Raw genomic sequence first — 27,116 nt, 5'->3', positions numbered from 1 at the left:
AGCACCAAGGACAGAGTCTGCCCTGGCCGGGGTGGCCATGTACTAAAGCAACTGGAACTGGGGTTCTCAGTGGTCCAGGGCTATTGAGAATGTTTCTCTACGGAGCGTTTGGGCAAAGGAGGTGGAGGTTAAATATCGTCTGGGCAGTAGCATCCTCTGTAGCAAAGAGACTCATATCACTTAGCGAAACGCCATTGGTTAACTCTGGACAGATGTTTCATACAGATCACCACTAGATGTCTGTTTACAAAGCTGGTATTTACCATAACAAATGTTTTTAATGTGATTTTTTAAAACCTTTTTACATTAACACAGAACAAAAGAGGCATTATATTATACAATTTCAGGTGTTATGTAAGTGGCCACCATGTGAGAATCTATAGGAAATAAACAGTATGTGAAAAATGATATTTTAGCAGAAATCAAATAATTCTTAACCAATTTATTTGTCTATGATTAAAACTTAGCTTTCTCATTTTTGATTTTTCTATTTCAGGGACTTTGAAGGCAACCATATCCATAATTTAAGAAATTTGACTTTTATTTCCTGCAGTAACTTAACTGTTTTGTAAGTAATGTTTTGTCCTTTGGAAGTAATGTTATATCTCTTTACAAACAAAATGAATCATTTGTGTGAGTATAATCTAGCATAAACATGCAAAGTAATTACAGCAAATGTTCCCACTCAGCTTGAAGCTTTTTGAAACTGAAGCACAATGGCAAAATTATTGAAGTTCAAACCAGGCATAACCACAGAGTCACAACATATAGGAATCAATCATCACAATGACACTGTATCACATGAGACCTGTTTTTCTCAAACTTAAGTAATTCCCAACTTAATGGAACGAATTTCTCATAAACCACCTAGAAACTATCCTTGGATCTCAGTTTGAGAAATACTAAGTTAAAGTCCTAAACTGTAAGAATTATTACTGCAAAGATTGGGGAGAAGTTAATTGTAATTTTGAAAAATTGCGGAGTATTCACATCCCTGAGGATGTAACTGTGGACACCAGGATAAACCTTAGGATGTCACCGAGTCTAATTTCTCCTTATGCCTCTCTGACTTATGTTAAATTCACGTTGCCTCTTCCTGAAAGTGAAGGATGCTGGGGCTTCCTTCAATTTAAAAATACAACTGCTCCTTCGCAGTTTATTCTTCCAGAAGAGTATTTTTCAAACTGTGGGTCGAAGTTCACAAGTGGATGATAAAAACAATATACTATGTCCTGAGCCACATTATTTAAATGAAATTGCATTGAATAAAAATCTCAGAGTGCAACTGAGATAATTAAATGTGTTGTTTCATGACTCTGGGGTTGTGTGGGTGTATGTTATGTCTCAATGTAAAATGCATTTTTCTAACTGTAGGTTACCGTGGGAAAAGTTTGAAAATCATACTAGAATGCACAGAACCCCTGTGTAGGCAATGCAATAGCTACCACTGATACAATGATGTTTCTCCAATTACGCCCCCTCCCCGCCCATTCCAACGGGCTCAAAGCCACTGAGATGCTTGAACTTTTCTGCGGTGAGTTCAGCAGTCTTCAGATGCAGGCTTCTCTCCCTTAGTCATGCAAAACGGTTCATAGTAATTACCCAAAGAAAACCGAATTGCACTGAAAGGGCATAGACCAAACAGATACTTAGAAACCGCAGCACTTCTTTTCTGTTGCACTTGTATTTGTTTTCAAGGAAACCTGTGTATGAAGCAGTCATTTGTGAGTTTCCTCTTGGCAGGTGCCTGGGCTTGTCTGGTCCAGGGAGACTGGGAGAAAATGGTGATGGCTTGGAGTGCTGGGAGGAAATAAATACTTCAGGATGGGACGAGGGCAACTTCCAGGCATGTCCCACGATGTTGCAAGAACTGGAAATCCTTTCAAAGTTTTTCTGAGTTAGTCCTTTATGCTGGCTCATAAAACGGGATCAGTGCAGCAATGAACTGTCAGGAGGTACAGTCTGACTTGACATCCCAAAGGAGAGGTCTTCTGAGCTGGTCCAGCTTAGACTTCCTCCGGCATCTCCACCCAGAATCACATCAACTGCCAAACGAGCATGCGTGCTACTGTTGAGAGGGCGGAGCGTTTTGTTAGAGAGGTGTGCCCCGCAGAGGGCAGGGGCGGCTGAGACAGCTCCCCGTGCTCTTTGCTGTGCGACAGTCTGGATTTGCGAGAGCCAAGTTCTTCCCTATTTCCCCTGCCGAGTTCTTCCCTGCTTCACTTAAAAATTCCAAAAATATTTTATTTTTATCATAACTAAAAGATCTGGGAAATTGAAGATTAAAATTAGATTGGGTAATTTATCATGCTACTACTTCAAAGGATCTTGATGTGAAAATGCACTACATATAATTATCTTTGTTTTTGCAGGCTGTTAATCTCCTCTCCAATGACTCATTTATCTGTTACCCCCAGAAGCTACATCAGATTTTTCTTTTTACTTTCAGGGTAATGACGAAGAACAAAATTAATTACCTAAATGAAAACACGCTTGCACCTCTCCAGAAACTACATGAATTGTAAGTTTGATTACACATATTGATAAGAATTTTCTATTATTTCAGTTCATACTTGTTATACATTTTTTATACATTTAAGCAATATTTACTTTTTCTTTTCTTAGCATTATATATATACACCTTGAGCCACAAAGGAATTCTGATAGCTTAAAAATATGTGTAAAAGAAAAATATAAAATAAATATTTTAGTAAAGTAAGGTAAAGGAAACATAGCTGTGGAAAAAGAATAAAGTCATGGAAAATTCATAAATGAAATACATCCTACACCACTCTGACCCACTGCAAGAGAGGGACAGCAGATTTATCTCTAAGTTTCCTAGCGAGTTATGATTCAGAGACCAGCAGGTAAAAAGACACCACTTTGCTAATTCTGAAACCAAAGGATAATCTTGTGAGGAAATGAGACCCTGCCATGGATAACATCCCAACCTGTAATAGTGGAAAAAAGAGATGAGTTAAGACAGCTATCTATAGTCCCTTTTTTAAGATCAATGACACAATTCCAAAGGACATTAAAACAACTCTCTGATACACCAGAGCCTTGTGGTCCAAGTTCACAGCACCTGATTGTCCAAATAAAGTATATGCAGGACAATGGATGGAGTGCAAATCCTTCAGACAATTTTTATTTTTTAGTATTAATTTCTTCAATTTGATTTTTGCTAAAGTTTGGGTTAGCAACTAGTTTGATTTTATGTTTTCTGAAAAGAGTATGGAGTGTGGACAGAGCTACATGTTTACAATATGAAAACAAAACATTAACAGCAAAGACATTTATAATATTGATTATATTAGCTAGTTATTTTTAGTTTTAAAAAACTTAGTCTAAAACTATGCTGCCCTTCAAAGTTGAATAATCCAGTTTCTGATTTACAAGCACTCCAAGCTATGCAACAAATAGGTCTCATCTCCTACCTCCCCCTGTGGCAACTAACAGGACTTGGAGACGGAGAAGACAAGTGCGCAGGCTTTCTTTTAGTATCTCTTGATCACGCTGGAGAATTCCAGCCTGTTGAAAGATTATCTCGTTTAGAAGAATCCAAGGCGTTTCTCCTGAGAGTTGTCACTGTCAAAGCTACCACAAGAGATGCTACCATCAAATCTTGTCACAACTAGGCTGCAAGGTCACACCGTGATAGGCAGCCTGACCCCTATACATACAGGAGGTGACACGTGACATACCCATCCCAGGAGGGTATGAGACCCCGTGTATGTCAGCTGTGGGAGAAGCTGGCACCTGAATTAGTCCACTTCCACCTGAAGATCATAACAAACCCAAGCAAAAGAAAACATTAAGGCTCCAAACCACATTTCTACTTTAACAGGGAAGGAAGGAAGAAAGGAAGAGGGGAGGGGAGAGAGGGAGGGAGAAAGGAAGGAGAGGAAGAAGAGAAAGGAAGAAGGCACAACATGTATATTAATGGAATTAGAAAATTGTATCTATTAGAACCAGATCAGATACCATCAAGTATTGTCTCTGAGTAATAATGTGGGATAAAATATTTTTATCTTTTACCATTTCACTCCCTTTTTTAAAAGCTTTGACTTCTATTAATTAATATAACTCACTAATAGCATTATTTGAAAGTTGTATTATCATTTTCTAATAATTTACAGAACTATGGATAAAGTCTTAAGAAAATAATATGACATGTTTGCAATTATTTCCCTAGGGATTTAGGAAGTAATAAGATTGAAAATCTTTCACCACATGTGTTTAAGGATCTGAAGGAGCTCTCACAATTGTAAGGCTGATATATTAATTTTGTACCTTTATTTTTAAATATATTTTATTTTTAAAGTGTGATAAAACGTACATGGCATATGTATATTTACTTTACCATTTTAACCATTTTTAATTGTACAGTTGAGTGGCATTAAATTCACTCACATTGTTGTGCAAACATCACCACCATCCATCTCTAGAACTTTCATCTTTCAAAAATGAAACCCCATATCTATTAAACAGTAACTCCCCATCAACACCCCCTCACACACACCAGCACCCATCATGCTGGTTTGTCTCTATGAAGCTGACATCTCTCAGCACCTCATATAGGTGGAATCACACAATATTTGTTCTTTTGTGACTGGCTTATTTCACTTAGCATAATGTCTTCAAGGTTCATCCATGTTTTAGCATGTGTTAAAAATTCTGAATATTATTATTCTGAATAATAGTAAATTGAGTGTCTATATCACATTGTATTTATCCATTCATCCATCGATGGACATTTGGGTTGCTTCCACCTTTCAGCTGTTATGAGTAATGCTGCTACGAACATGGGGATGCAAATATCTGTTCAAGAACTTGTTTTCAATTCTTTTGGGTTTATAGCCTCAGAAGTAGAATTACTAGATCATATGGTAATTCCATTTTTAATTTTTTAAGGAAATACCGTAATACTCTTTTCCATAGTAGCTACACTATTTTATATTCCCACTGTCAGTGCACAAGGATTCCAGTTTCTCCATGTTTTCAACAACACTTGTTATTTTTTTTAATACTAGCCAATCTAATTGATGTGAAATGGTGCTTCATTGTGATTTTGATTTGCATTTCTCTAATGATTAACGATATTGAGCATCTTTTCATGTCCTTGTTGGCCATTTGTGTATTTTCCTTGCAGAATGTCTGTTCAAGTCTTTGCCCACTTTTAAATTGGGTTGTTTGATTTTTTGTTATTAAGTTGTAGGAGTGTATATATTTTATATACTAAATCATTTTCAGGTATACAATTTACAAATACATTCTCCCATTAAGTAGGTTGCCTTTTCACTCTGTTAATAGTGTTTCCTGATGCACAAAAGTTTTTGATTTAGATTCAGTCCAATTTTTGTATTTTTTTCTTTTGTTACCTATACTTTTGGTATCATATGCAAGAAATCACTGCCTAATTCAATGTCATGAAACTTTTCTCTTATGATTTCTTCTAAGAGTTTTACAGTTTAACTTTTATATTTAGGCCTTTGATCCATTTTGAGTAAATTTTGTACATGGTGTAAGCTAAGAGTCTAAGCACATTGTTTTTGGTTTTTCTTTTTGCATGTAGATGTCTGTTGGGTTTTCCCAGCATCATTTGTTGAAAAGATCGACCTGTCTCCATTGAACTTTCTTGGCATGTTGTTAAAAATTATCTGTACAAATTATATAAACAAATTATAAATTATATATACAAAAGTTTGTTCCTGGGCTCTACATTCTGTTCCATTTTTCTTTATAACTGTCTTTATGCCAGTACCACACTGTTTTGATTACTGTAGCTTTGTAGTAAGTTTTGAATCAGGAAGTGAGATCTCTAACTATGTTCTTCTTTTTCAAGATTATTTTAGCTATCAGGTTCCCTTGAGATGCCATAGGAATTTTAGGATGTATTTTTCTATTTATGCAAAAAAAAATTGGGATTTTGACAGCAATTACACCGAACCTGTAGATTGCTTTAGGTAGTGTTGGTATCTTAACAATACTAAATCTTCCAATCCATAAACACAGAATGTCCTTCCATTTATTGGTTACTTCTTTAATTTCTTTCAGCAAGTTTGTTTACAAAGTACCAGTCTTTCACCTTTATTCAGTTTATTTCTAAGTATTTTGTTCTTTCAATGCTATTGTAAATGTTATTGTTTTCTTAATTTTCTTTTTGGATTGCTCATGTTAGTGTATAGAAATGCATTTGATTATTGCTTGTTGTTGCATTTGATTATTGATTATTGTTTGATTATTGTGTGTCGGTTTCATATTTGGCAATTTTACTGAGTTTATTAGTTCTAACAGTTTTTGTGGGTATGTGTGTGTGTGAAATCTTTAGGGTTTTATACACATAAAATCATGTCATCTGTGAACAGAGCTTATTTTACATCTCCCTTTCCAACTTGGATGCCTTTGATTTCTTGCCTAATTGCTCTGGCTAGGACTTCTAGTACTATGTTGAATAGAAATGGCAGAAGTCAGCATCCTTGTCTTATTACTGATTTTAGAGGAAAAGCTCTCTGCCTTTACCGCTGAGTGTGACGTTGGCTATGGACTTTCACATACAACCTTTGTTATACTAAGATAGTTTCCTTCTATTTGCAGGTGGTTGGGTCCCCTTCATTTCTTTCACACAACTCATGTTTCATTGTCATTCCCCCTCTCTGTCCTTCTGTCTGTAATCACCACCCTCCAGCAGCTCCTCCCTCCCAACTAATGGTCTAATCTTGAAAAGTGAACCTGCCTTGAGAAGTTTCCTTTAATCAATAGTCCTTGTTTCAAGGTGTTGTTTTACAAAGATTCTGAAACTTTCTCCATTTAAACTCAGCTGTACTGTCACTCCATCTACACCTCTTTTGTTCCCAGCTACAGCCTTTTTTACTTTTCATTTTGTGTCTCACAAATGGCTAATACAATATGCCACTCTTGGCATGATTTATTGTAAAATGTATTCAATGTGATTTCATTAATATAAATTTCAACGAAATGAGGTTATTGTTTAATTGAAACCACATCTGATTATAGGGTAGAAAACCAGAAGTAGGTGTGTCTTCCCTTTGGGTACCCGAGCGCCTCTCTGGTGGGAGCTGTTTCCTGACAGTCTCACCTTCGTGCTCACGTGGTCTTGGCTCTCTTTCTCTCTCTCACTGACACAGTCACAGAGCACTTAAAGGGGCCATGCACTGTCCAAGTGTTCTTTCTCCATTACTCCATTTAAATGTCCAGTGAGCCCTACAGGGGCAAGTGCCAGTACGGTCCTTTTTGGTTAATGTTCTTTAAACAAAAGGTAACCCTAAGTCAACAGATACCCTTCCTCTTTACTCAAGTAGTTTCTAGAAATGACCTTTTGCTGCCTTTTTTAAAAAACAGGAATCTCTCCTATAACCCAATCCAGAAAATTCAAGCAAACCAATTTGATTATCTTGTCAAACTCAAGTCTCTGTAAGTATAAACCTATGGGGATAGTTTTATGATGGAATTTTTATTTATATATTGATAACTGATAAATTCTGTAAAATAAGATTTATAGAGCCTCTCAAATCAGAAGCTTTATTCCCAGGATATTACTTAAGCTCCACAAAAACTTAAGATGAGTGCTTGCTGGGCTATAAACAAACAAATAGCTGTTAGTTTAATCTTCTGTATTTATAAGCAAAAATTAGATAATGATTATTTTATATTCTCTATAATCACCAGGAGCTTATGCTGGATGGTTCGCTTTGATCTTCTACAGGCATACATGCGTTTCACCCCTTCATTAGCACTGGATATCTAAGAATGTATTATAGCCATTGTTATCCCAAGGGGCAACATTCTAGATTATGGAAATCATTACTTGCAGCACCTACACCACACACACACACACACACACACACACACACACACACACACAAATTCTGTTAGGATCTAAGAATTGCCTTATGAAGATAAGCTTCAGTTCTTTTAAATGTTCCCTCAGTAAAATGGCATTTTGTTAGGAAAAAAATTATTTTTTAAAACTTATTAGAAACATTTCAAGAATGTAAAATGCCTCTGCTATTGTAACATTGTCTAGAAGATAACTCTCGCTCATTTATTTCACAAATACTTGTTGAGCGCTGTAACTGAGTATGCTTCAGTTGAAAAAAAAAATCAAGTACTTACTGAGTATTACTGTGCCACGATCTATGAGAAGCAAAAATCCCAAACAGGGGACATGTATGTGCATAAATAACAGAATGAAAAAGGTGGTGGGGAAGTGCCTCGGGAAGATTGAGTATGAATGTTTGGTTCGGAGTAAGTGTTAACTAACAGCACTTTATTAAATCTTCCTTCACAAAAACTCATTTTATTATACCCTGCACAACACGTTTTTTTGATAATCAATTTGATATTTTTAGCAGCCTGGAAGGAATTGAAATTTCCAATATCCAACACAGGATGTTCAGACCTCTCGCGAATCTCTCTCACATGTAAGCAGACGTTTTTCTTGTTCTTCACTTCGATGTTAATCTTTTCCGTCTCCAAGTGTATTGTGCTAATACCGCCACACCCAATGCATCCGATCTGCTAGTATTTCCTACGGACTAATTCACCTAAACAATAATTAACTCTTAAATGGCTGACGTTGCCTAGAGTGACTTTAGTTTTCCGTAGTTTCGTGGCGTCAAAGGAGATGTGTTTGGATGGCAGAGAACAGGAGTGCGGCGGGAACCCACTCAGCCTCGTGAGCCCCCCTCCACTCTGCGGCCACTCCCAATACTGATGTTTGCCTGATGAGCTAGTCGTTTGTACACGTGGCATGAATGAGACCAGATGAAAGAGGAGTGTGTACAGACAGCACAAAACAATTATAGATAAATAACTGCTCTACAAGGAGGAAGGAAGAGAGAAGCCCTCCTCAGTGAAAACTGCCCAGAGCATCAGGGCATGACTGGGGCAAGGGTACATGGACAGAAGGGTAAACTTTGAAAAATCTTTCATTCAAACAGTGTGTCTCATCGCACCATTGATTACATGCTTTACAAACATTTTCTTTAATTGAATGCGATCTTATAGCCAGGATTAGAATGACCTCCATGCCAAGGTAATTAATTCTCAATAATTTAGAAAGTGGCATGTCAGCGACCACCAGTCTATCATCTGGCTTGTATTTTAAATCCAACAGAGGACACTGTTTTTGCTTTCCATAGTTCCTCAGAGAGAATGCTTATAAAATTCCCTTGGTTGCACACAACATAAAACACTCCGACTGAATTAAGCAAAGCAGAGTTTATTGGGAGAAAATGGCATAGCTCACAAAACCCGAGAAACAACTCATGGAGGCGACTTGAACTGGGCAGAAGCCACATCAGATACAGGGATCCAGGCAGCAAGAGTGAAACTGCAGGACGATATACTGCAATCCTCAAGTTACCTTGTATTACTGCAACTCTTTATACGATAAACATCATTTCTATTTTATGCCGGAGTACATGGCTTTAGGGGCAAATAGATCGAAATTGAATCCTAATTTCTACACTTATTAGAAAATTTCCTGGCAGATAATTTGTCTCCATTGAAGCTTCATCTCCTCGTATGGTGATACTGACACCAACCTCATGGAGCTGATGTGAGGGGTTGCCCCTGATACTTAGAAGATGCTCAAAAAACGGTGGGGGTGTTGGTGGTAACACAGTAGTAATTACTGATTATTCAGGTGGTGACTGTTAACAAGGGAGGTCTCTCTACTGGTGAAAGAATTCACTCAACAAATACTTCCTGAACACCTTACTGTGTACCAAAATCCAGTGTCAGAGATATACATGTTAGCAAGTAGTTACACATCACATGATTAACTTCTGTAATAGGAAAGTCATGGAAGTACAGAGGACAAAGAACTTAACTCTCTCCCCCTGAGTGTGAAAAAGCAAAGTCAGCTGCAGTGATCGTAGGAGTTCGGTAACAGTGCATTCACATACACCAAACCCTAAAAGCCCAGTGACTGTCTCCTTGGGTGGGCTGCCTGGATCACATGTTCATAGTTCATTCATATTCTAAGTCTTACCTAACATTTGTATATTCATTTTGCTTGTTTGCTGCTCTCACATGTTCTTTTACAGTAAAATCAAGTTAATGAGAACTAAACTTAAGTTTCAAGCTGCAGTATCCCTCACATCTTTTTTTTTTTTTTAATTGAAGTACAGTCAGTTACAATGTGTCAATTTCTGGTGTACAGCACAATGTCCCAGTCACGCATATACATACATATATTCGTTTTCATATTCTTTTTCATTAAAGGTTATTACACAATATTGAATATAGTTCCCTGTGCTATACAGAAGAAATTTGTGGGTTTTTAAAATCGATTTTTATATATAGTGGCTAACATTTGTAAATCTCAAACTCCTAAATTTATCCCTTCCCACCCCCCCTTTCCCCAGGTAACCATAAGATTGTTTACTATGTCTGCGAGTCTGTTTCTGTTCTGTAGATGAAGTTCATTAGTGTCCTCTTTTTCTCTTTTTTTAGATTCCACATATAAATGATATCATATGGTATTTTTCTTTCTCTTTCTGGCCTCACATCTTAAGACATTTTCTTTCTACTGAGAAAATGTAGACAACTGATATGCATGTAGAGTGACGCTGAATCAAATTTACAATCTTCTTTCCCCTTCTCTTTGTACCTCAGCTATTTTAAGAAATTCCAGTACTGTGGCTACACCCCACATGTCCGCAGCTGCAAACCGAACACTGATGGCATCTCATCTTTAGAGAATCTCCTGGCGAGCATCATTCAGAGAGTGTTTGTCTGGGTTGTGTCTGCAGTCACATGCTTTGGAAACATCTTTGTTATTTGTACGCGACCTTACATCAGATCTGAGAACAGACTGCACGCCATGTCCATCATTTCTCTCTGCTGTGAGTACCTCCTGGCTAATGAGGAATTTACCTTTTCAAAATATATAAAAAGCATTGCTACTAGAAAATAAGGAAACAGAGTAGCAGAATTATGAGATCTTTACAGTTTCTCCTCTTGGCTTGTATATCATTTTCACATTCACTACAATGAAAATAAAATTACTTTAGCAGTAAGAAAGTTTTTTAACTAAGAAAACTCAGTCACTTCACACAGATGACTGAAGCTCCCACTCATGAATTCTGTCTCATAAAGAAGCTTTGGTTCATTTGCTGTCTTCTCTGAAGGTATTTTATTAAAGCATATAAAATCTTTTGCAATGAATAAAAGAGAAACTTCCATAGCCACATTGTCACATCCAGACCTGCTATTATCTTCTTGTTTGCACATCCAGTTCATAGACACTGACTCCAAAGTTGCTTTTAACCTGCTAACATCTTTCCCACTCATAATTTGAAACATTTAAATAAGCAAGTGTTTTTAAGATAGTGTTAAATTTTTTAAGTTTTGAAAATGTGGTTGCAAGGTATTTTGTTAAATGAGGAATACAAAAAAATAGATTAAAGTTATAAACCAGTTCTCAGGGGGTGTACAGTCTGGGTCAAGTGGCCTGTGATTTAGCCATCCTCCTTCAAACAAGCATCAATCCACACCATGTTCTACTCTTCTGCGTGCCCTTCCACATCTTATCCACACCCTATTCAAAGTCTAATGTCTAACTGTTTTTTCATTGCAAGCTAGCCAAGAAGCAGAACTCAGAAATTGTTTACTACTCTGTATTGTTAGCCACAGCATTTTGAATATGCTCAAATTCCCTGATAAAAGCTAGAATATAGCCTCTGTGTTTAAAGATTAGGGCCAGCCTAATGATTTATACCATGATGTGATTTTTAGGATCTTTGTGTAGAATGCTTGTATGTAAACAAACAAACAAACAAAAATCACCTGCTTTCTGATATGTAGTATTTGCTTAAAAAGCGAATACTCCAAGAAGTGTATCACATTAACAGCTGATCTGGGGGCTGGAGAAGTCTAAAGAGACAGAGGAAGATGTTAAAATGGGAAGAGAGAATCAGAGAGAACCTCTGGTAAATCATTTAAGCCCCGCAAAACTACACTGACTGCAAAGAACTTCATCATTAGTCGTGTCTTCTAAATTATGGACTTCAAAATTTATAGTCATTACGCTATCATAGCAACTTCTGGATTACCTTCTCTGGGCTTTCGAATGATGCCTTTAGCTGGTTCTCCCCTGAGGAGAATCTCAGGGGAAGAGACGGACCCAATTATAACCTCCCCATCTTGTCCCTAATCGGATGCTCAACATAATTGCATTTTACTCATTTATTCAACACTTCCAGGTGATGGGGCTAGAATGGAAAACAAAACAGACAAGATCCCTGCTCTCACAGACCTGTCCATTAGTCAAAAGCAGAGAACTGATTACACAATCAGCTGCAGAGGGTCTCTACTGGTGGGGACCAAAGAGAGTTGGTGAAGTGGTCCTTACCGACAAACTAATTCTTAGAATAAAAACTACCTCCCCACCATGACAGAAGAAACTTGGCTATTTTTTAGCTAATCTTAAAAATATGACTACTGACTGATAACTTCATTTTACCTGTTTTTCTCTCTAAATTTGTGAAATGTCCTGATCGCTCTAGGTGCCGACTGCCTGATGGGCATCTACCTATTCTCGATCGGAGCCTTTGACCTGAAGTTCCGAGGCGAGTACAACAAGCACGCGCAGCTGTGGACGGAGAGCCCGCACTGCCAGCTGCTGGGCTCCGTGGCCATCCTGTCCACGGAAGTGTCGGTGCTGCTCCTGACGTTCCTGACGCTGGAGAAGTACATCTGCATTGTGTACCCTTTTCGATGTCTGAGACCCGGAAAGTGCAGAACCATCACCGTTCTGATTCTCATCTGGATTGTTGGCTTCATCGTGGCTTTCGTCCCACTGAGCAATAAGGAATTTTTCAAAAACTACTACGGCACCAACGGAGTATGTTTCCCTCTTCATTCAGAAGATACAGAAAGTATTGGAGCCCAGGTTTATTCCGTGGCAATTTTTCTTGGTAAGAAATTCTGTCTGATAAGCGCTTTCATTCTAATGTTAGAATACATCCCAGTAGGACTCTCATGATACCTTCTAACGTTTACAGCTTTTTATCTCAGATCTTCTAAGCGAAAGTGACACTGGGGTGGATTGTATCAGAATCTCCTGAAGGGATCTGTTTTCTAAATTACCACCTTATCATATTAATTTAGACAAGCTACTAAACACTTGCCTTTCACGCATTCACTCTAACAATACTAAGCAAAATATATTTTAACTCTGCCTTTATAACATGAACAAATTCAAAGTAGTCACACAACTCTTTGGCTTGAGAGTAGACAAACAAGTGTTTTCTCTTGTGAAAACATTTTCAAAGTAGAGCTTAAAATAGTTGAATTACCAAAAAATTAATATGAGGAAGATTAATTTAATAAGCCCAAGATATTCACTGAATGGCTATAATCTAATTTTAATATGCCATTTTAAAATTAAACATTTCATCATTGTTTATTACTTCAATGATATTTAAATTTTTTAATTCATGATTTTTGTACTTTAGTCATTCTTACGAAGAACAGAAAACACATTGTGGTCTTTGTATCTTCTTTGTAATAACTGCTAAGAGAATGTTTATTTGTTTTGAAAATGTTCATATTCATGAATAGTAAACTTTGTGTCCTTCATAGGTATTAATTTGGCAGCGTTTATCATCATAGTTTTTTCCTATGGAAGCATGTTTTACAGCGTTCATCAAAGCGCCCTAACAGCCACTGAAGTTCGGAATCAAGTTAGAAAAGAGATGATCTTAGCCAAACGGTTTTTCTTTATTGTATTTACTGATGCCTTATGTTGGATGCCCATCTTTGTACTGAAATTTCTTTCATTGCTTCAGGTAGAAATACCAGGTACAATTTTTTTTCTTTCTGTAAAGAAAAAATAAATCTCTTTCTACAGAGTTTCTCTAAGAAAGACACTTATGATCCCTAACACTAACACATCTCAAGAAGTATAAGTCAGAGTTATATATACTTAAAGCTCTGTTCATCAATAAAATGTTTATTGGCAGGAAGCTGTCCAGTTCTTTTTTTTCCCTAAGCCATTCCATTTTATTTTTAGATTAATATGAGTTACTTGTAAATTAAATTTTTGTCTTAAATGATATACTTTTCTTTTTAAATTTTTAATGTATTGAAGTATAGTTGACTTACAATACTACATTAGTTTCAGGTGTACAACATAGTGACTCAATATTTTTATAGATTACCAACATACAAAGTTAATATAAAATACTACCTATATTATCTGTGCTATACATTGTAACTCTGACTTATTTATTGTATAACTGGTAGCTTGGAACTCTTAATATCCTTCACCTATTTTACCTCCCCCTCCCCTGTCTGGTAACTACTAGTTTGTTTTCTATATCTGTGAGTCTGTTTCTGTTTTGTTACATTTGTTTTGTTCTTTAGATATATATGAAAATATACTGTATTTGTCTTTCTCTGACTTATTTCACTAGGCATAATACCCTCCAGGTCCATCCATGTTGCTGCAAATAAGATTTTTTTCTTTTTTATGGCTGAGTAGTATATACATCACATCTCCCTTATCCATTCATCTGCTGATGGACATCTAGGTTGTTTCCACATCTTGGCAATTGTAAATAATGCAATGAACATTGGGATGCATGTATCTTTTCCAATTAGTGTTTTCATTTTCTTCAGATAAATACCCAGGAGTGGAACTGCTAGATCATATGGTAATTCTATTTTTAATTTTTTGAGGACCCTTCATACTGTTTTCCATAGTGGCTGCACCAATTTACATTCCCACCAACAGTGTACAAGGGTTCTCTTTTCTCCACATCCTCATCAGTACTTGTAATTTCTTGTCTTTTTGATGATACCCATTCTTACAGGTGTGAGGGATGTCTCATTGTGCTTTTGATTTGCATTTCCCTGATGATTAGCGATGTTGCGCATCTTTTCATGTGTCTGCTGGCCATCTGTATGTCTTCTTTGGGAAAATGCCTATTCAGGTGGTCTCATTTTTTAAACAGATTTTTGTTTTTTTGATGTTAAGTTGTATGAGGTCTTTATATATTTTGGATAATAACCCTTTATCGGTCACATCACTTGCAAATATCTTCTCCCATTCGGTAGGTTGCTTTTCATTTTATTGATGGTTCCCTTTGCTGGGCAAAAGGTTTTTTAATTTAGGTAAGTCCCATTTGTTTAGTTTTGCTTTTGTTTCCCTTGACTGAGGAGACATCCAAAAATTCTGCTAACACTGACGGCAAAAAGCATACATCTTATTTTCTTCCAGGCCTTTTATGATTTCAGGTCTTATATTTAAATCTTAAACCCATTTTGAGTTTATTTTTGTGTATGGCATGAGAAACTTGTTTTCATTTCATTCTTTTACATGTAACTGTCCAGCTTTCCCAACATCATTTATTGAAGAGACTCTCTTTTCCATATCCTATAGTCTTGCCTCCTTTGTTATAGACTAATTGAACATAAGTGCATGGGTTCCATTGAGCTCTCTGTCTGCTTTTGTGCCAGTACTATACTGTTCTGATTACCATAGCTTTGTAGTATAGTGTGAAGTCAGGGAGTGTGATACTTCTAGCATTGTTCTTCTTTCTCCAGATTGCTTTAGCTATTCCATTTTTTTTTTGTGGTCCTATACAAAGTTTAGAATTATTTGTTCTAGCTCCCTGAAAAATGCCATGGATATTTTGATAGGGATTGCATTGACTCTGTAGATTGCTTTGGGCAGTATGGACATTTTAACAATATTAATTCTTCCAATCCAAGAACACAGTGTATCTTTCCACTTATTTGATGTCTTCATTTTCTTTCATCAATGCCTTATAGTTTTCAGAGTACATTTCTTTCAGCTCCTTGGTAACATTTATTGCTAGGTATTTTATTCTTCTTGATTTGATTGTAAGGGGGATTATTTTCTTAATTTCACTTTCTGATAGCTCATTATTGGTGAGGAGAAATGTAACCAGTTACTATATGTTAATTTTGTATCCTGCAACTTTACTGAATTCATTGATGAGCTCTAGTAGTTTTCTGGTGGCATCTGTGGGATTTTCTATGTATAGTATCATGTCATCTGTAAACAGTGACAGTTTTATTTCTCCCTTTCCAGTTGGATTCCTTTTATTTCTTTTTCTTCTCTGATTGCTGTGGCTAGCACTTCCAAAACTATGTAGACTAAAAGTGGCAAGAGTGGGCATCCTTGTCTTGTTCCTGGTCTTAGAGGAAGTGCTTTCAGCTCTTCACCACTGAGAATACAGTTAGTCATGGGTTTGTCATATATGGCCTTTTTTATGTTGCAGTATGTTCCCTCTATGCCCACATTCTGGAGAGTTTTTATCACAAATGGATGTTGAACTTTGTCAAATACTTTCTATGCATCTATTGAGATGATCATATGGTTTTCACTCTTCAATTTGTTAATGTGGTGTATAAGACTGATTAATTTGCAGATACTGAATCATCCTTGTGACTGTGGGATGAATCCAACTTGATCATGGTGTATGATCTTTTTAATGTGTTGTTGGATTCATTTTGCTAATATTTTGTTGAGGATTTTTGCATCTATATTCATCAGTGATACTGGCTTGTAATTTTCTTTTTTTTTTATGATATCTTTGTCTGGTTTTGGTATCAGGTATCTAGCCTCATAGAATGACTTTAGAAGTGTTCTTTCCTCTGCAGTTTTGTGGAATAGTTTCAGAAGCATAGGTGTTAACTGTTCCTTGAATGTTTGCTAGAATTCACCTATAAAACCAGCTTGTCCTGTACTTTTGTTTCTTTGGAGTTTTTAAATTACTGGTTCAATCTCATTACTGGGAATTGGCCTGTTCATATTTCCTATTTCTTCCTGGCTCAATCTTGGAAGATTGTACCTTTCTAAGATTTTGTCCATTTCTTCTAAGTTGGCATATAGTTGTTCATAATATTCTCTTAAGATCCTTTCTGTTTCTGTGGTGTCGGTTATATCATCTCCCTTTTCATTTCTGATTTTACTGATTTGGGCCCTCTCCCTTTTTTTCTTGATGAGTCTGGTTAAAAATTTATCAGTTTTGTTTATCTTTTCAAAGAAACAGCTTTTAGTTTCATTGACCTTTTCTATTTTTTTTTTTTTAGTCTCTGTTTCATTTATTTCTGCTCTAATCCTTAGGATTTATTTCCTTCTACTAACCTGGGGTTTTATTTATTCCTCTTTCTCTAGTTGCTTTACATGTAAGGTTAGGTTGTTTATTTGAGATTTTGCTTGTTTCCTGAGGTAAGCTTGTATTTTTATGAACTTCTCTCTTAGAACTGTTTTTGCTGCATCCCATAGGTTTTGGATCATTGTGTTCTCATTTTCATTTGTCTCAAAGTATTTTTTTATTTCCTCTTTGACTTCTTAAGTGATCCATTGGGTTTTTATAGCATATTGTTTGGCCTCCCGTGTTTGTGGTTTCAGCATTTTTTTTCTTGCAGTTGATTTCTAGTCTCTTAGCATTGTAGTCAGAAAAGATGCTTGATATAATTTCAATATTCTTAAATTTGTCTAGGCTTGTTTTGTGACCTGGAAAATGTTCTGTGTGCTCTTGAAAAGAATGTGTATTCTGCTGCTTCCAGATAGAATGCTCTCTATGTATCAATTAAGTCCATCTGGTCTAATGTATCATTTAAGGCCAGTATTTCCTTATTGATTTTTCATCTGGATAATCTGTCCATTGATGTAAGTGGGGTTTTAAAGTTCCCTAATATAATTGTGTTACTGTCAATTTCTCCTTCCACGTCTGTTAGTATTTGCCTTATTCATTTAGGTGCTCCTCTGCTGGATGCATATATAGTTACAATTGTTATATCTTCTTGGGTTGATCCTTTGATCATTATGTAGTGTCCTCATCTGTTATAACAATATTTTAGTGTATTTTATTTGCTATACGTATTGTGGCTCCAGCTTCCTTTTGATCTCCATTTGCATGGAATACCTTTTTCCTTATATATTCCTGATGCACCCTTGTAAGATTGTATGTTTTAGGAATTTATCCATTTCTTGTAGATTGTCCAATTTATTGGAATATAACTGTTAGTAGTGTTCTCTTATGATTGTATTTCTATGGTATCAGTTGTTAACTTTGACTTTTTCCATTTCTAATTTTATTTATTTGAGTTCTGTCTCTTTTTTTCTTAATGAGTCTGGGTAAAAATTTATCCATCTTTCATCTTCTCAAAAAAAAACAGCTTTTAGTGTCATTGACTTTTTTTTTTTTTTTAGTCTCTATTTCATTTATTTTTGCTCTGCTCTTTATTATTTCCTTCCTTCTAGTAACTTTGTGTTTTGTTTGTTCTTTCTCTAGTTCCTTAAGGTGTAAGGTTAGGTTGTCTATTTGAGATTTTTTTGTTTGTTTCTTGAAATAGCTTTGAATCAGTATAAACTTCCCTTTTAGAACTGCTTTTGCTGTGTCCCATAGATTCTGAAGTATTGTCTTTCTATTTTCATTCATTTTAAGGTATTTTTATTTCCTCTTTGATTTCTTTGTTGACCCATTGGTTTTTTAGTAGCATGTTGTTTAGTCTCCACATGTTTGTGTTTCCCAGCTTTCTTCCTGTAATTGATTTCTACTTTCATAGTATTGTGGTTAGAAAGATGCTTGATATTATTTCAATCTTCTTAAATTTTTGGAGACTTGTTTTGTGGCCTAGCATGTGGTATCTCCTGGAGAATGTTGTATGTGCACTTAAGAAGACTGCATAATCTGTTGTTTTTTAACGAAATGTTCTGTAGACATTTATTAAGTCTATCTGGTATTACGTGTCACTTAAAGCCAGTTTTCTTGTTGATTTTCTATCTGGATGATCTAGCAATTGATGTGAATTAAAGTATTAATTAAAGGTATTAAAGTCCTTGCTATCATTGTATTACTGTCAGTTTCTCCCTTTATGTCTAGTAACAGCTACTTTACATATTTAGGTGCTCCTATGGTAAGTGCATATATGTTTACAAATGTTATAGCCTCTTCTTGGGTTTACCCCCTTTATCATTATATAATGCCCTTTTCTGGTTTTTGTTATAGACTGTAAAGTCTATTTTGTCTGATTTAAGTATTGCTAATCCAGTTTTCATTTCCATTTGCATAGAATATGTTTTTCCATCCCTTCATTTTCAGTCCATATGTGTTTTTGCTCTGAAGTGAGTCTTTTGTAGACAGCACTTAGATGGTGCTTGTTTTTAATCCATTTAGCCACTCTATGTCTTTTTTGTGGTGCATACAGTCCACTTGTATTTAAAGTGATTGTTGATAAGTATGTACTTATTGCCACGTTGCTGTTTGTTTTCTGGTTGTTTTGTAACTCTTGCTTGTTCTTTTCTTCTTTTAGCATCCTCTCTTGTGGTTTAATGATTTCATTTAGTGTCATGTTTGGGTCTCTTTCTCTTTGTTTTTTGTGTATCTGTTGTTGATTTATGGTTTGCAGTTACCATTAAAGAGAGAAAGAGAGAGAGGCTGAGAGACTTGTAACCTGACGGTTTAACTTAGAGCACATTCTAAAAGCTCTATGTTTTATCCCCCTCCTGAGTTTTGTTTTGATGTCATAGTTTACATCTTTATGTGTATCCCTTAACTATTTATTGTACTTATAGTTGCTTTCACAACTTTCATCTTTTCAACTTCATACTAGCTCTTTTAAGTAGCTGATCCACTGCCTTTAATATATATTTGCCTTTATCAGTGAGACTTTTTTCCTTCATCTAGTTTATTATTTATTATGGCCTTTTCTTTTCCACTTAAAAACCATTCTTACAAGGATGGTTTAGTGGTGATGAACTTTTTTAGTTTTTGCTTGTTGGGAAACTCTTTAGTGCTCCTTCAGTTCTGAATGATAACCTTACCAGACAGAGTATCCTTGGTTGCAAGTTTTTTCTTTCATCACTTTAACTATATAATGCACCTTCTTTCTGACCTGCAAATTTCCACTGAAAAATGAGCTAGTAGCCTTCCTCATAAGGGTTCCCTTATATGTGACTCTTGGGTTTTTTTCTTGCTGCCTTCAAAATTTTCTCTTTAACTCTTGCCACTTTAATTATATGTCTTGTGTGGATCTTTTTGGGGTCATTTTGTTTGGGACTTTCTGTGCTTCCTGGGTCAGGATATATGTTTTATCAGGCTAGAGGAATTTTCAGTCATTATTTAATCAAATGTGTTTCTTTTTTTTTTTGCCCCTTTCCTTCACTTTTCTCATTCTGGGACCCCTATAATACAAATATTAGTATACTTGTTATTGTTTCAGAGGTCCTTTAAACTAGCCTCATTTTTTTAAATTACTTTTTCTTCCTGCTGTTCTGATTGGGTGATTTACACTATTCTGTCCTCCAGGTTGCTAAGCATTCTTCTGTATCATCTAATCTACTGTGATTCCCTCTTGTGTACTTTTCACTTCAGCTTTTGTAATCTTCAGCTCTGAGTGGTTTTTTATCTTTTCTAATTCTTTGTTAAAGTTATGTGTTCCTCTATTCTTTTCCCGAGTTGTGTGAGCATTTTTATGACCATTGCTTTGAACTGTTTGTCAAGAAAATCACTTATCTCCATTTTTGTAGAGTTGGGGGCGGGGGGGTTTATCTTGGTCTTTAATTTGGAATATATTCCTCTGTCTCCTCATTTTGTCTCACTTTGTGAAATCAGTTGTAACAGTTACTTCTGGTTTTGACATGTGTCCTCGTGCGGGAGCACCCTATGTTGTCTGCGTGTGCCCAGTGGCTCTGGTGGGAGTGCTGGGTCTGAAACAAACATAGGGCAGAGCTTTTTCTGGAACATGCCAAGGCCATTGCCTTGGTGTAGGGTTGGGGGCTGGAGATGAAAGGGCTAGAGTCAGAGTCCCATGTGAGCCAGGGGAATTCTCCCGGGGTACATTGGCAGCTGCTACCTTGGGGATGGGGGACTGGAGCCAGAGGGGCCAGAGCCAGAGCACGGGGTGGGGGTGTGGTGGGGACAGATTCTCCCAGCACATGCCAGTGGCTGCTGCCTTGTTCAAGTCTTTCCACAGATGCCAAAAACACAATCACTCTGGGAGCAAAGGAACAACGACTCACATAAATTATGCTCAGTGTGTTGAAATTCTGATAATCCCATGCTTGAGATGACCAGAAAAGAAAACAAGTCAAAGTGATTATCAAATAATTACTTCACTTTTTTCAGAACATAGGAAAATTTTCTTCCTAGAATACAGAGCAATTTAGAGAACATTACCCCAGAGTGAGAGATGATAAAAGCACTCTTGATATTTAAAAATAGTGTGTATCACACTCACTAGGATGGCTGTTATCAAAAACAAAGAAAAAAACAACTATTGGTGAGGATGTGGAGAAATTGGAACTCATACTGATGGGAATGTAAAATAGCACAACTGCAGTAGAAAACAGTATGGTGGGTCCTCCACCATAGAAAATTAAATGTAGAATAACAATATGACCCAGCCATTCTACTTCTTAGTATATACCTAAAAGAACTGAAAGCAGGGAATTAAACATATTCATGTATGCATGTTCCTAACAGCCAAAATATGGAAACAACCCAAGTGTCCATCAATGGACAAAGTTAAACCAAATGTGTTACATATACACAAGGAATTATAATTCAGCCTTTAAAGGGATGAAATTCTGACACATGCTACAACACGGATAGAATTTGAAGACACAATGCTACTGAAATAAGCCAGTCACAAACAAATGTTGTATGAGTCCATTTATATGAGGTAACTAGTGTAGTCAAATTCACAGAGACAAAAAGTTTGTAAATGGTGCTGTCAGGGGTTGAGGGGAAGAGGGTGTGGGAAGTTACTGTTTAAAGGTACAGAGTTTCAGTTTTCAGTTTGGGAAAATGAAAAAGTTCAGGAGATGGATGGTGGTGTACAACAATGTAATGAAATGCCATTGAACTATACACTTAAATAGGGTTAAAATGGAAAATTTTATGTTATTTATATTTTACCACGATAAAAAAATGTGTAAAATCCTCTTTACTGTATGTATAATGCGATATATAATCACATTTTAAAAATTTATAAACATACAATTTTAATTTTGCTTTATCCCATGGTTGTTGGTGGTAGTGCCTTACATTTTATAAGTAATAAAGAAGGAAGATAGCATACACTGAATTACAATAAAAATCTGAGCATTTGGTAGTTGCATATATACTACAGTGATTTTAAGATAAAGTTAGCCAAAGATGTTTTTACTGAAATAAATATCTGGTCAAAAGCCTAAAAATGCATACTTGTTTAAAAACCAAACAGTAGGGGAAAAAAAATCTATTAGAGATACATCTATATATTTTTGAGAAATACTACATGTACTATCTAGTAATTAAAACATTTGAAAAAGTATGATTTAAATGTTAAACATTGTTTTTCCTAAACTGGAATCATATCAGACTAATATGTAATCACTTGGCAGAAAATATCTCTATCTAATGGAATACTTTTGTTGGTGTATTCAAGAAAAGCTACTTAGCAAAAACCTGTGTTTTTGCAGTGTCAGCACCTCCCTCAAAACACTGGCACCCTGGAAAAATATATTCTGGAAACACATATAGACTTGGTATTTAATTATGGGACATCAAGGGGGAAAATTAAGACTCAAAAGACAGCTGAGGGAGAAACAGGGAAAAGGTGTTTCTATACCTTGTAAACATCCATAAACATTTAAGGTGTTTCATTTTTCTCCTCCAGGTACCATAACCTCTTGGGTGGTGATTTTTATTCTGCCTATCAACAGTGCTTTGAACCCGATTCTCTATACTCTGACCACAAGACCATTCAAAGAAATGATCCATCAGTTTTGGTACAACTATAGACAAAGAAGATCTCTTGACAGCAAAGGAAGTCAGAAAACATATACTCCATCGTTCATCTGGGTAGAGATGTGGCCCCTGCAGGAGGTGCCCTCTGAGTTAATGAAGCCAGCTCTCTTCACAGACCCCTGTGAATTGTCACTAATCTCTCAATCAACTAGACTCAATTCTTATTCATAACTGACTCCGAAACCCATTTCTACAGAGAACACTGTGGGATACTTCATGATGGATTTATTAGTATAAAATAAATGACACAAAATAATTTATAATAATGGCTAAAGTAAACTAGCTTACAAGGACATGAGGTTATTTGGGAAAAATCAAAATGACTGATGCCCATAAAAAGGTAAATAAATTATATTGATAATGTGTATATTCTAGTACATATTTTGTACAGGAAATTAAGAGAATTCTACTTCAGGAAGGTTCGTTCATTCTTTTACCATTCGTTTACTGAGTACTCACTATGCACACATTCGTTTACTGAGTATTCACTGCGGTAAATTCCTAGGAGGAGACACTACAGAATTTTTTAAAACTCCAATGTTAAATTGTATTTAACTATAAGAATATACAAAGTCCACTGGCAGCTCCTAGTTTAAGGTAGAGCTTTGTCTGTCTTGCTTATCAGCAAACATAAGAATCATGGTGTATGATTTAAATTTAAGGTTTCAGAATAATCAAATACTAGCATCAGAGAAAATGCCTGATTGTTCGCAAAATATAGATGTTTTGTTTTAAGAAGCCATCTTACCTCTCTTCAAGTCTCCATACACTTAAGAGCGAATACTGATATTCGTTACTATGAGAAAAGATGCTTTGATAGTAACTCAAAACAGCACCTCTCTGTCACTTCCTGCCCAGTTGTCTTTTTGCTTTAAATGAGCACCATTATATGGGAATGTAAAAAGAGAATAAAAGTATTGCAAATGAATGAATCAGAAAAGCTAAAAGGATAGACATTTAGATCAGTAGAACAGAATTGATAGTTCAGAAATAAAATCCTCATATTTACAGTCAACTGATTTTCAACTAAGATGCCAAGACAATCAAATGGGAAAAGAGTAGTCTTTTCAATAAATGATGCTGGGACAACTGGATATTCACATGCAAAAGAATGAATCTGGACCCCCTACCTTATACCATATACAAAAATTAACTCAAAATGAATCAACAACTTAACCATGACATAAATCTCTTAGAAGAAAATACATGGGAAATCTTCAAAATCTTGGATTTAGCAATGGATTCTTAGAAATGACAACACAAGTATGAGCAACAGAAGGAAAAAATGAATTAACTGGACTTCATCTAAATTTAAAACTTTTGTGTATCAAAGACCAGTATCCAAAAAAGTGAAGATAACCTTCAGAGTGGAAGAAAATACTTGCAAATCATATATCTGAGAAGGGTTTAATATCCAGAATACGTAAAGAACTCCTACAACTCAACAAAAAAAAGACAAGCAACCAAATTTTAACAATGGGTAAAGGCCTTGAGTAGACATTTCTCCGAAGGAGATATACAGATGGCCAATGTGCATGCTCAATATTACTGATTATTAGGAAAATGCAAATTAAAGCCACAATGAGGTAACACTTCACACCTACTATGAGGGCTATCTATCATTTTTTAAAAAATAGAAAATAACAAGTATTGGCAAGGATATGAGACTGAAACCTTTCTACATTGGTAGGAATGTAAAATGATGCAGTCACTGTTGAAAACAGTTTGGTGGTTCCTCTAATCATAGAATTTCCAAATGATACAGCAATTTCGCTCCTGGGTATATACCTCAAAGAAAACAAGATTCAAACAGATACCGGTATGCAAATACTCACTATAGCATTATTCACAGTAGCCAAAAGGTGGAAACAACCCAAGAGCCCATCAGCTGATGAACAGATAACAAAACGTGGTATATACATATGATGGAATATTATTCAGCCATTAAAAGGGATGAAGTTCTGACACATGGTAGAACATGATGAATGTGAAATAAGCCAGGCATAAAAGTTCAAATAGCTGTATGATTCCATTTACATGAGCAAATTCATAGAGACAGAAAGTAGATTAGAGGTTCCTGGGGTGGGAGAGTTGGGAAGGTGATGCCTAAGGAGTACAAACTATCTTCCCGGGCAAAAACAAGTTCTAAAATTGATTGTAGTGGTAGACAGACAACCCTGCAATTATACTACAGCCACTGAACTGTACATTTTAGATAGTGAATTTTACATTATGTGGATTAATATGTTAATAAAGCAGTTAAGGAAAAAGACAGAAAACCTAGGACGCATTGATAAAGGAACTGAACTTCGGGGAAAAAAGGTCTGCTTGTTTTACTCTACTCTATGATCCATTTTGACTCTACTGAGAAACTAGATGTCATCAAGGAATGAATTTGCCTTCTGTTGACGTGGTTGGTCAGTTCATCAGATATGAACTTTTTAGCTAGTTATTCTTTCACTCTCTGAACTACTGAAATTTTTTGGTTTCATAATTTGCAAATTTACACAGGAATCAAACGTTTTCAGGTAGTTGTACATACACCAAAAAAAAAAAGTCTGAAACATGAAATACTGGAATAAAAAACACAAATTTATTGACTACATAATTGTATAGATTTCTTTTAAAATAAATTACCTGAAATTTAATCCTGTTAAAAATATAGCTTGCTTGGAGTCCTTTCTGTTCTTACTTGACATGATACCAGTAAGTTTTCCACATGAAGAATGTGGTACTTTTAACAAAACTATATATATTTATATACATAAAGAGATTTATTGTAAGGAATTGGTTCACGTGATTATGGAGGCTGGTAAGTTCAAAATTGGGAGAGCCAGTGTTCCAGTTCAAGTCCAAAGGCCAGAAGCTACTGTAGAACCAGGAAAAGCCAATGTTCAAATTCAAAGTCATCAGACAGGAAGAGCCATTGTTCCAGGGCCTTCAACTGATTGAACTGAGGCCCATCCACATTATGGAGGGCAATCCGTTTTACTCAGGCTACCAATATAATTGTTAATCTCATCCCAAAACACCCTCCCACAAACACCGAGAATGTCTGACCAAAATACATGAGTACTAGCCAAGTTGACATGTAAAATAAGCCGCCACGTATGGGGAGAGTAAATAAAATTGTAGCCTTGAATATTAACAAGTCTAACCAAGAGCTAGGCAGTTAGGTGTGGTATAAACAAGCATACTAATTTTGACATCAAAGATTCTCAGGCAAATTATTTCATCTCCACCTGTTTTCTATTTTGTCAACAGGAATAACATCACTTTCCTCAAAGAGCTAAAATGGTTACATGAAATAATGTTGATACAGCTCCTAGCATAGTGTCTGATAGTGCATATTTCATATCCAGAATTTTTGAAACCAAATACACTATATTATTGCTAAAAATTCCAACTTATTGACTTCAGCCTCTTGAGGCTTTTAAAAATTTACATCATCAGAATGGTAAGCTGTCCACTGAGGTTTGTGTAGAACTGGTAATGAGCTACTAAGCTTAAAATTTTTTTCTTAAGTCTTTAAGAAAATGTTTATGCTTTGAGCTATTTTCTAACCTCTCCCATGAAGCGGAGCAAAAAGAAATTTTAATAGGGATGATTTTTTTTTTAAAGCCATTCTTGGAAATAAGATGAACTTCTCCGTGGACCACACATGGCAACAGAAACTATAAGCAGAGCTGAACTGCGGGACTGGGGACTTCAGATGCCAGCAGCTATGAGTCTTGGTAGAGGTATTAACTAAAAGTGTCCACAGAACAGGTTAACCTAAGCTGATGGCAATTAAATAAAATTAGAAATCAATGAACATGTTTTTTCTAACTTAAAAAAACATGCAGGGGAGGTGGGCAGTGAGAGGAAGCCACACACACAAAACCCAAGTAGTACAGATCACACTTATGACACAGCTAAAACAGGGGGGGTTATAGAGAATCTTAGCATGGGGTCAAGCAAATAAATCAGAAGAACAGAACAGGGAGCTCAGAACTAGGCATTTACATGGTATTTGAGTGACATGCAGCATTTGAAACAGGTACTTGGAGGAACAACTATACCACAGTAAACACTGAAGAGCCAAACACTGAACTGTAAACAAAAATAAATTCAGGTGGATTAAAGACCTAAACATTAAAAACAAACTTTTTAAACCTTGGATAGGAGAGTATCTTTATGACATGTCCTCCGCACGACCCAAAAAACACTATTACGAAAGACTGGTAAGATTACATTCAAACTAAAAACTTTTATTCAAGAAGATTCTATAATCAAACACAAAGATAAACTGCAGACTACAGAAGATAATTGAAA

The 27,116-nt window shown here is 35.9% G+C and overlaps 1 protein-coding gene across 5 annotated transcripts in view; it reads left to right on the top strand.

Annotated features, from left to right (window-relative positions):
• RXFP1 (relaxin family peptide receptor 1) overlaps positions 1 to 23,071 on the top strand; it is a 93,802-nt gene extending 70,731 nt beyond the window's left edge. For 2 of the 5 annotated variants that reach the window (XM_014556373.2, XM_032466011.1), the window contains 9 exons: positions 497 to 568; positions 2,450 to 2,521; positions 4,196 to 4,267; positions 7,363 to 7,434; positions 8,373 to 8,444; positions 10,645 to 10,874; positions 12,537 to 12,947; positions 13,615 to 13,833; positions 22,672 to 23,071. In XM_014556373.2, coding sequence (XP_014411859.1) covers positions 497 to 568; positions 2,450 to 2,521; positions 4,196 to 4,267; positions 7,363 to 7,434; positions 8,373 to 8,444; positions 10,645 to 10,874; positions 12,537 to 12,947; positions 13,615 to 13,833; positions 22,672 to 22,973 — 1,522 coding nt within the window. In that variant the 3' untranslated portion in view covers positions 22,974 to 23,071. The remainder of the gene's footprint in view (positions 1 to 496; positions 569 to 2,449; positions 2,522 to 4,195; positions 4,268 to 7,362; positions 7,435 to 8,372; positions 8,445 to 10,644; positions 10,875 to 12,536; positions 12,948 to 13,614; positions 13,834 to 22,671) is intronic. The other 3 variants (XM_032465987.1, XM_032466003.1, XM_032465994.1) reach the window with 3 other exon arrangements.
• Positions 23,072 to 27,116: the final 4,045 nt, after the last annotated feature.

This window comes from Camelus ferus, chromosome 2 (assembly GCF_009834535.1).
Source record: "Camelus ferus isolate YT-003-E chromosome 2, BCGSAC_Cfer_1.0, whole genome shotgun sequence".
Taxonomy (NCBI): domain Eukaryota; kingdom Metazoa; phylum Chordata; class Mammalia; order Artiodactyla; family Camelidae; genus Camelus; species Camelus ferus.
This window is presented reverse-complemented; position numbering and strand designations above follow the sequence as displayed.